This window comes from Hordeum vulgare, chromosome 3H, assembly GCF_904849725.1.
Source record: "Hordeum vulgare subsp. vulgare chromosome 3H, MorexV3_pseudomolecules_assembly, whole genome shotgun sequence".
Lineage (NCBI taxonomy): Eukaryota > Viridiplantae > Streptophyta > Magnoliopsida > Poales > Poaceae > Hordeum > Hordeum vulgare.
Window position 1 is genome coordinate 323,380,012 of NC_058520.1, and position 10,882 is coordinate 323,390,893.

The 10,882-nt window shown below is 43.8% G+C and overlaps 1 protein-coding gene across 1 annotated transcript; it reads left to right on the plus strand.

Moving 5' to 3' along the window:
• Positions 1-7,201: 7,201 nt before the first annotated feature.
• Positions 7,202-8,343, plus strand: LOC123439912 (heavy metal-associated isoprenylated plant protein 20-like). Its single transcript, XM_045116534.1, has 3 exons — positions 7,202-7,389; positions 7,569-7,644; positions 7,761-8,343. The coding sequence occupies exons 1-3, from the start codon at positions 7,303-7,305 to the stop codon at positions 8,051-8,053; spliced, it is 456 nt and encodes a 151-aa protein (XP_044972469.1). The 5' UTR covers positions 7,202-7,302; the 3' UTR covers positions 8,054-8,343.
• Positions 8,344-10,882: the final 2,539 nt, after the last annotated feature.

A 10,882-nucleotide genomic window follows, 5' to 3' on the forward strand; every position in this document is an offset into this window, starting at 1 on the left:
TTTCTCACAGAAGTAATAAACCATCTCCTGGGGACTACGCACACATCCAGGAGCAAGAGAGGTGAACCAGACTTTAGCGTCATCCTTTAGAGAGAAAGGAAACAGCTTAAGGATATAGTAGTGGCAGATCTTCTCCTCATTAGTGAAAAGGGTGGCTATATCGTGTAGTTTGGCAAGATGGGCTACGACCGTCTCAGACTCATAACCGTGAAAATGATCTGATTCGACTAGAGAGATTATCTCAGGATCGACAGAGAATTCATAATCCTTATCGGTGATAAAGATAGGTGAAGTAGCAAACTTCGGATCATATTTCATCTTAGCTTCCCGAGATTTTTCCTTCCACTTGAGAAGTAATTTCTTAGTGTCGTAGGCATCCTTACACGCAAGAAAATCCTCAGCTATCTCTCCCTCCATAACGTAACCCTCAGGTATATCACGCAATTCATATCTAGGAGAGCTAGATCTAACAGGAGCAAAAGGAGGTTCTATCTCAATAGTATCGGCAGTATCAGAAGCATCACGAGCATTGGCAGTAACTCTAGCAATATGAACATCAAGGAATACCCCTAGTGGAACATCATGCAAAGTAGTATCTCTAGCAGTATCAAGCATAGCATCATAAGGCAAAATAGCATCTCTAGCATCATCAGGGAAAGCAGTATCAAGCATAGCATCTCTAGCAGTATCAGGCATAGCATGAGGCATAGTATCAAGCATAGTATCATCAGGCATAGTATCAAGCATAGCATCTCTAGCAGTAGTATCACAAGCATCATCAAGCACATGCGACATATCAAGATTTCTAGCAGGAGGTGATGTCGCAAACTTACTCATAACTGAAGGTGAATCAAGTGCGGAGCTAGATGCCAATTCCTTACCTCCCCTCGTAGTTGAGGGCAAGACTTTGGTCTTCGGATCCTTCAGATTCTTCATAGTGATCAGCAGATATAAATCCCAAGTGACTCAGAGAATATAGCAATACCTCCCTGGCAACAGCGCGAGAAAAATGCTGACGTCAGCTGTGCTTCCCTAGCAATGGCTCCAGAAAAGGGTTGATCCTGCAATCTCTGGCGTTAGCTAGACGAATGCTTATGACAACAAACCTTCCCCTGCAACGGCACCAGAAGAATGCTGAAAGCACTCCCTAGTAATGAGACTAGAAGAATGTTGTTGATGGCCCACCAGCGCATGGGTTCGCAGCAGTTTTCGAGGGTAGAGTATTCGACCCAAATTTGTAGATCGCCTAAAGGAGGTGAGGGAATACTCTCGAGTATTAGCAGCTGAATTTGTCGGATTCAACCACACGTGAAAGATTAGTATCTGCAAGCATAGTAGTAACAGCAAAGTAATATGATAACAACGGTGTCAGAAACGATCTGTTGACGGCAGACTATTCCTAACAATTGTATCAATGGCGCTTCCGTTGCCGCGTCGACGGAAGTTGTCAATTCCCGTCAACGGTCTGGCGAATCAACAGTGTAGCAGGTAGTAGCAGTGTAATGAGCAATAGCAGTGTCAAGGAATAACAGTAGTGACAGCAGTAGCAAGTAGCAACAGTAGCAAGTGACAGTAGTAGCAACAGTAGCAGCAGTAGCAGAGCAAAACAAGTAACAGCAATAGGACAAACTCGTAGGCAATGGGTCGGTGATTTGTTTGGATGATATTCATCATGCAATAGCTATAACACGGAGAGATATGTGGCTTGCTCCCGTTCGTCAATGAGATGTGGGCATGCATTCCGTGTGTCGTCATACGTGCTTAGGGAAAAAGAACTTGCATGACATCTATTGTCCATCCCTCCCGTGGCAGCGGGGTCCAAAAGGAAACTACGGGATATTAAGGTTCTCCTTTTAATAAAGAACCGGACCAACACATTAGCACTTGGTGAACACATGAACTCCTCAAACTATGGTCATCACCGGGAGTGGTTCCGGTTATTGTCACTCCGGGGTTGCCGGATCATAACACATACTAGGTAACCAGAACTTGCAAGATCGGATCTAAAACACACATATATTGGTGACAACATAATAATTTCACATCTGAAATCATGGCACTCGGGCCCTAGTGACAAGCATTAAGCATGGCAAAGTAGTAGCAACATCAAATCTCAGAACATAGTGGATACTAGGGATCAATCCCCATCAAAACTAACTTGATTACATGATAGATCTCATCCTACTCATCACCGCCCAACGAGCCTATGAATAGATTACTCACGAACGACGAAGAGCTTCATGGAATTGGAGAGGGAAGAAGGTTGATGATGACGATGGCGACGATTTCCCCTCTCCGGAGCCCAAGACAGACTCCAGATCTGCCCTCGAGATGAAGAACAGGTGGTGGCAGCGCCTCCGTATCGAAAACGCGACGAAAACTTCTCTTTTTATTTTTTCTAGGACGAAAGACAACTTATAGAGCTGGAGTTGGGGGTGGCAGGTGCCTGTGGGCCCCACAAGCCTGCCCACCGCCACCAGAGGGGTGGTGGTGGAGCAGGGGCTTGTGGCCCACTGGCCCACCCCCTGAGGTGGAACTTGGCGCATATATTTTTGATATTTTCCAAAACTGCTCCCCGTAAATTTTCAAGACGTTTCGAGAACTTTGATTTCTGCACAAAAATAACACCAACGCAATTCTCCTGAAAACAGCGTCAGTCCACGTTAGTTCCATTCAAATCATGCAAATTATAGTCCAAAACAAGGGCAAAAGTGTTTGGAAAAGTAGATACGTTGGAGACGTATCAGTTATCCTTGCGCATCCTTGACTCATGGTAACGTGAGGGTACTCCATATATTCCAATCCCTCCAGAGGTTAGCGACAAATTTAGTAGCTAGAGTTCTCAACTAATTTTAGTTTTTGACAAACACACGGATTTCCCAAAATACGACACCTATCACTAATAGGCTCAAGCTCTTGGCACCAATAGTCCAAACATTACTCAAATCAATACCTCAAAACTAGTGCAAGTTACTACTATACTTAAATAGCAACCTCAATTACCTACTCATGCAAGACACACAACTCAATGCAATGAGCCAACTCTCTAAACAAGATAAGCATGATAACTCAAGAGAGTTCCAGAAGCAACCTAAATAATAGCTCTTAAAAAGATAAGCATGAAAACTAAGAGCTAAGCATGACAGTAGATACGAAAAGATAGAAAACACACATAAAAGATAAGCACGAAAACCTATGTTGTGTTCTAGAGTGGAATGGAGTGTGTGTCTCTACCAAACAAGGTAGGCTAGGTTCCGACTTGTTATGAACAAAAAGCAAAACTAAAACAAACTAAAAAGTAAAGAGCGAGACACTCCAAGCATAGCACATATCATATGAAGTGATAAAAATATAGCATGAAGATGGATGAATTGAAGATTGTTGATAGAGAAGGGGATGCACGGGGGCATCCCCAAGCTTAGACGCTTGAGTCTCCTTTGAATATTTCTTGGGGTGCATGGGGGCATCCCCAAGCTTGAGCGCTTGACACTCCTGTATCTTCTTTCATCATCTCCCATCGCATACTCGAAAACTCCCTGCTGGAATAAAGATTTTCATGAAAAGCTACTTCTTCTCATGATTGCCAAAAGTATTTGCAAATAAAAAGCAAGCTTAGGGTTTGCAAAACAATGAAAACGCAAACATGGCAGAATCATGATCCACATGGACTTCATGAAGAGGACAAAACTTGGAGTAAAAGAGAGACTGAATCTCTTCCCAATCCCATAGGTGAGAATCATCTAGTAGCCTATACCATTCCAATGCTTTTTGTTTCAGTGACAAGGCAAATAATTTCCTCATGACTCCATCTGTTGTCAAACCTGAAATCTTGAACAACTCACAAAGTTCTGTAAGTTTCAACAAATGAATACTAGGATTGACTATTCCATATCCTGCATAACAATCATTCCTAATTATTTCAATTATCCCAAGTGGTATTTTGAATGGGATACATTCAGTAGGTGGAGGAGACTTCTCTACCACTGGTGTGGTAAAGCGGCCTTCCCCAAGCAGCGAACTAAGAGTGAAGTTTTCCATAAGCCTAACTAGTGAAGTCACACAACTTAGTATTCTCAGTGGAACCCATAGCAGCAGCAACAAGCAAGAACAAAGCAACTAATTTTTTGTGGTTTTTGGTATAAGACTCCAAAGCAAAAACTAAAAAGTAAACTAACAAGACTAAAAAGCAAAGATAAAGGATAGTGTGCAACTCCCCAATCTTGAAGACTGGAGTCCCCGGCAACGGCGCCCGAAATTTTGCTTGATGACGAGTTGATGGATATACTCCTCGCCCCTCATTGGTTACCCCAAGTGGAATGTGGAGATGTAGTCACCAACAGATTTCCCTTACACGGAGACTGTAAGGTTTATCGAACCAAGAGGACTCCTAGGCTCAACAAGTAGGTGTCTGCCACCCTGGCGCTAGCAGAAGACGTGACCTTGCACACACAACAAATAACTTTGCTCCCAACGAGTACAGAGAGGTTGTCAATCTCTCCGGCCTTGTAGTTTGCAAAGGATCAAAACACAAGCGGGAAGGTAATAGTGATTGCAACGGAAAAGTAAATGGAAGCGGTAAATGATGGAGGTGTAAACAATGATGGTGATATGGACCGGAGTCACATGACGTTCACTAGTGATGTCTCTCTCCCAAAAGACGATAAACAACTATGCTTGGGTAAACAAATCATAGTTGGGCAATTGACAGAATTATGATCGCACCGCAATGCTAATTATGCTACTTGATAGTTAGAGGTTCAATAGTAATGGGCAGTACGCCAAGACAAGTAGACCGTTTATTCATCAGCATCTACTTACTAATCATCCACCTTGAGATATCTATCCAGAACATCTCTCCGGTATTAAGTTGTGAGCCCCACCCAACGTGTAAATTTAAAGCAACGGACAACTTCATTAACGAACTATGTGCATGGTAAAAAATCCTTACAACTGTGGTCACAAGCACCGTTGTTTTCTCCCTGGTGGCAACAAGCATATCCCCTAGTCTCATGTTTATGTCACTCAAGCTAGACATCGAGGGGCATGAACCAACAATCATGCATAATGCTCCGTCTTGGAGTTACAATCTACTACTTAGCCAAAGCAATAAATAGCAACGGAGAACATGCATGAATCACTAAGAAACATAATATAAAAGGATAGTCGAATATATAACTCATAACAATCTGAACATAATCTCATAATCCATCGGATCCCAACAAACCGAGCATAGCAATAGCAAGAGAATTACATAGATGCCTTGATCATGTAGAGCAGCTCATACGGACTAACAATTGAAGCACAAGATTGGAGAGAAGACATCACATAGCTATTGATCATGGATCATGGTCCAAGGAGGACTACTCACAACACGTTTGGGAAGCGCCCATGACGGTGGAGAAGCTCTCGGGGTTCAATCCTCCCTACGGCAGGGTATCGGGAAGAGGTCTCCTGACGCTCTCGATCCCGGAAGCGCTGCGGCGGCGGAACGATGGTGAAATTCGTGATTCCAGAAAGTCTGCGAGGGTTTCCTCTCGGGATTCTAAATATAGGCAAAAGGAGGGCACCTGAGGAGGTGGGACCCACCGATGCGACCTCCTGGCGCGGCCTAGGGCCTGGCCGCGACAGCAGGCCGCCTGGGAGGCCGCTGGCCTCCCTCTGGCCCATCTTCGGTGATCCGGAAGCTTCTGTTTCGTTGATTTTTTATATATTTTTTTTGAATTTTTTCGGGCTTCGAAAAATTGGGTAAAAGCCCCTGCAAAATAGACATCAGCAGACAAAAACTGACACTGGGTGCACTGAGTTAGTAGGTTAGTCCAAATATGTGTAAAATGATATAAAACTGTAGCAAAACATATAACAATGTCACCCAAAAGATCATGGAACAAGCAGAAATTATAGATACGTTTGGGACGTATCAGCACGTGCTACGGACGACAATTCTTCTAGAATCTTCGCGTCTGGACGGATAAGCGCAGGGCGGTGGCGCCGTTAGGTGCCGTGATGGCATCGACGTATGTTCGAACCGGCAAGGATGATATGGATCTCTCTAATGAAGATGGGTCGGTGGGCCTATGATGATGACGACTTTTAATGTGTGCATGTGGTGTGCGCTTTAGGTCAGCTGCACCGGTTGTTGGTCCCGATACGTTATGTGAATGGATTGCCGACAACATTAATTTTAGATATAAAGAGTGAGAGCACTCCATATTATCGAGTTTGTAGGTGTGAGTGATGGCTTCGGATGGTTTGATGTATGTTTGTATGAGACATTTATGAAATAATTATTTAATAAAGTTGGTTGCATGATGGAGAGGCCGGCTTTAACCTCCTTCTCAAAAAACGAAACTATCCTATCCTACACGCGTCAGGATTTAATTAAATCTAGTAAATCAAGATGCCTTGATTAGGATTACCTAAGATATAAGATATCGTGCTATTGTTTTCACACTTAAGTGGCAGGTTAAAGTAAAGAAGTGCGAAAAGTGCTTGTTCTCAGAGACAGAGTAATCAATTTAATACATGCAGTTTTCAAACGAACAATAGACTAACCGAAAAGACTACTAATAATTATGTATGCAAATCATCCAGCGCACCGACCGACCATGCCATGAAAATAGCTAGCCTGTGAAGCAGGGACTGGTCCATCGTTGAGCAGGATGTTTGCCCAGCTCACTCATTTAATCTGAAAGCTCAGTGGTTTCATGGCTCGCTCTGATTAGCCTTAGAGGGTGCTTGGATACGTTTTAGTCCCATGACTAAAAGTAATGAGACTAAAACTTGCTAGTCTCACCCATGCTTGGATCCAAGTACTAAAGAGACTAAAATCAAGTTAATGAGCATTTATTATCCTCCAAACCCTCCAATCCGAAACTTGCATGAGGAGTTAAATGAGGAGAGAGAGGACTAATGCACATTTTAGTATGGGTATCCCTGACTAAAAGATTTTAGCCTCAAGACTAGTTTTAGTCTCTCTTTAGTCAGGGGTGCTTGGAACTTTAGCCTCTTAAAGAGGCTAGTTTTAGTTAGACTAGTTTTAGTCCCTTGGATCCAAGCACCCTCTTAGCTAGAAGCATCAGGATGTACTACAGTACTTGGACATCCTTACCATACCGAATTAGCCAGCCAGCGAAACGGTAAGACGCGTCATCTCCTTTTCTTTCATTTTTTTTTCTTTCTCCCTGTGTATATATATGGCCCTTTTCCTTCGCCCACGGTTCTGTGCCCAAAGAACACTTCGCCTCGCCCTCCAAACACCAGACGAGTACAACAACGCTTGATCGCTTGTAGTTGTGTGAGATCATGGGCGCCTTGGATCACCTCTCTGATTTGTGCAGCATGACGGAGACAAAGGAATCCCTCAAGCTCAGGAAGAAGCGGCCACAGCAGGTGAGGTTTGTGGAATTCATATATATATAATATTCTTCCTTGACTTCTTTCTTGGAAGCAGTTTCAGCTGGAGCTGGAGCTGGAGTGTTATCTTGTGAAGTGATTTATAGGATTTTAGCCGTGTTGTTGAGCTGCTATATATACTACGCGATTTGTTACCTGGGGCCTTTTGTGTACAGACGGTGAACATCAAGGTGAAGATGGATTGCGAGGGCTGCGAGAGGAGAGTCAAGAACGCCGTCAAATCGATTCGGGGTATACTATACGTCAAATAGTACTAGTGCTATCTAGCTAACTAACCTTTTTGGGATAGAAAACTTCGGTATAAATTTGATTGAGTGAGCGTTCATCGATTACTGTGTGTGGCTCAGGTGTGACGAGCGTGGCCGTGAACCCCAAGATGAGCAAGGTGACGGTGACGGGGCACGTGGAGCCGCGCAAGGTGCTGGAGCGGGTGAAGAGCACCGGGAAGGCGGCGGAGATGTGGCCGTACGTCCCCTACACGCTCGCCACCTACCCCTACGTCGGCGGTGCCTACGACAAGAAGGCACCGGCGGGCTTCGTCCGCAGCGCACCGCAGGCCATGGCCGACCCCGCGGCGCCTGAGATCCACTACATGAACATGTTCAACGACGAGGACGTCAACGCCTGCACCGTCATGTGATCTGATGATCTTAATCACCGCCTCTTTCTACTCTAGCCAACCGGCCGCCGAACGAAAATACATGCTTGATATGTCTTCATACATCACAAAGACTGTGTGTCTGTGTCTATGTACATATACGTTTTCTAGCTCGGGAGAAAGCGATACCAAGAAGACGAGCTTGTGTGCGAACAGCGAATATACAAAGAGCGAAAGTCTGATATGCATAGTGAAGCACGCCGTTTTTCGAGTAAATTACGAGTTATGTTGTGATTGAATGGTTTGGAAGGCAGTGATATCTTAACCCATCATATTTCTATGTTTTCTTAATTTATTTCAGACGTTTTAATGAGATGTGTTTAATAAAAAAGGACGTTTTCGTTAACTAAAAAAAAGTTTATAATGATTTAGTCAATCTTAGGCTTTTCAAGCCGAGGTCTAGCTTTTGGAAGCTAAAAACTAACCAAAGAGTAAAGAGAAGTTGCTTCTCTAAAAATTACAGCTTCTCTCTAGTGCATTTCCCGTAGCCTGTATCCTAATTTCAGTATGGTGCTTTTAATTATCTCTTTCAAACTGCAATGTATTTACCCATCATATCACTCTCAAGGCATACCCCTTCGTTCTTCTTTTTCTCATAGCACATGAGGAAATGGGCAACCGCTCGCGTCTCTTCGATCTGTGCAACTCAGAAGCCTAGGGTTTGGCCGCCGGCCGTTAGCGCCGACAGCCTCCGTTTCCACCCCTGCTTCCACGGCTCACTCCGTTCTCCTTCCTCCCTCTTCCTTCTGCCCCCCTCATCCCGTGCTGGTGGCCGGCCAGTGGTTCGACGGCTTCGGCAGTGGCCGGCCGACGGTCCGACGGCTCCGGCGTCGGAGCACCGGTCCTTCTCCTCCAACATACCTACCTTCCTCCTCTCTCCCTTTGCCCCCTATGGTACAGGTCAGGTTGTCCCGTGCCTACTGAATCTGGGATCCATGAGCGACGGGGCAGGTCTCGTCATTCGGCGACGCCACCGCCGGTGAACTGGGACTCCTTCCTCCTCTCCCCTCCCTCCGCCCTCCATCATTCATCCCTATCGATCCTCTTCCAACTCTCTGTTCATGGATACTATTCATAGTAGGGTCAACATCTACTTATATGTAATATGCAACATGAAGGTATATCCCTACCAATGTTTTTCACACTATTTTACGGTGAAGTTGCACATAAAAATATTAACTCCTAGCACATGATCATTACAGACAACTCAGAGTCAAATTTACAGTTTCATAGTTGTATCAGCCAAACAACTTTCAACTTTCCTACACCTGAAAATTCACGGCAGCTTTGTCAGAGCTTAATAGCAGCTTTTACAAAATCTGTAGCCCAACCAAACAAAGCCTTAAAATGATGTGCTAACTCAATTTTTCGAATGTGTTCATATAGATAGAGTGTACGTATATAAGCTTATAGGACAAGGGTATGCCGTCTACTTTATACTATGTTATGAAACCACAAGTTAAGTTTATTTTTTAGGAAAGCATTTTCTACCCAACTAGCCGAAACTTCTGCCCCCCGTTCACCCACACGTCATTGGAGGCAAGGGAATCGGCAGGCCTTGTTTGTCGATCGGCTAGCGATTAAGCTGAACGGACACATATTTCCTCCCCGTGCATTACGGTCTACCTCTCTCCCTTCATTCCTATTCGCTGTTTCTTCCATCACAGTCGCTCTTTTCCTCCATGGTTAGTTCCGAGGACGGGCAAAATGGACCATCAAATCAAAATCTCGATAAATCGCATCCTGAACCATGTAATTTGGTTTAAATCAAACCTTAGCAAATGTCAACTAGGATTCATCTCATGGGCCGGACCGCTTTTTTCTTCAAAAATAAAAATTCCACATGACATACACCCTGCTCTCTGCTGGACCCGCCCGCTGAAGTTTTTGCGGCTAGAAAATAAAAAGTTAGCACACGGGGATGGCTCGAATAGAAAACCATTTGTTGATCGATGTGTTGTGTTCACTTGCTCACTTTTTCTTCTTTTTCTTCTTCAAATTGTTTTCCTTTTCTTCTTAGTTTCCATTTACCTTTTTTTCTTAAATTTGTGAACCTTTTTTGAAATCTACGTACAAGTTTTCAAAATTTTATATTGTTTTCACAATATTTTAAAGTATATAAAAACCAGTGTCCATATTAGTAGGAAATAGAAACAAAAAAAGAACCTTGTTAACCAGATTTTAAAAATAAAAAAGTTCATGAATTTTGAAAAACGGTTCACGGATTTAGAAAATGTTTTATGATTTTTCAAAGAAATTCATGAATTTTGCAAAGAAAAGTCTATGATGTAGGATCCGAAGTATCTCTAAAGGGCGGGTGATTAGACTACTTGACAAAAAAACTTAGCATTTTTCTAATTTTAGTTGTGGGTCACTTTTATCAATTATGACTAGTCAAGTTCATCCTCTACATGCATATCTAAGAGTATAGCAGCGGAGATAAGGACATGCAAATGTAATGTAGAGGGTAAGGAAAGAAGATCAAACGCAAAGGTTGACACGGTGATTTTTGGCAGTGTTCCGATAGGTGGTGCTATCGTACGTCGGTGTTAGTGGGGACTTTAACCCACGGAGGGTAACAACTACGAGAGTCCACGGAGCGCTCCACCCACAAGGGGTCCATGAAGAAGTCGCCTTGTCTATTCCACTGTGGCTTACGCCCACACAGGACTAGCCTTACTCACGGCAGATCTTCACGAAGTAGGCGGTCTCCTTGCTCTTACAAACTTCTTGGTTCAACTCCACAACATGAAGTACGAGGCTCTCGAGCGACACCTAACCAATCTAGGAGGCACCATCCTCCAAAAGGTA

What these genes read in the sequence shown, in the direction of transcription:
- LOC123439912 (XM_045116534.1), top strand. Translation starts at nt 7,303, where the DNA reads ATGGGCGCCTTGGATCACCTCTCTGATTTGTGCAGCATGACGGAGACA. An exon ending in GGAAGAAGCGGCCACAGCAG is followed by an intron (nt 7,390 to 7,568) that starts GTGAGGTTTGTG and finishes TTTTGTGTACAG; the next exon opens with ACGGTGAACATCAAGGTGAA. An exon ending in CGCCGTCAAATCGATTCGGG is followed by an intron (nt 7,645 to 7,760) that starts GTATACTATACG and finishes TGTGTGGCTCAG; the next exon opens with GTGTGACGAGCGTGGCCGTG.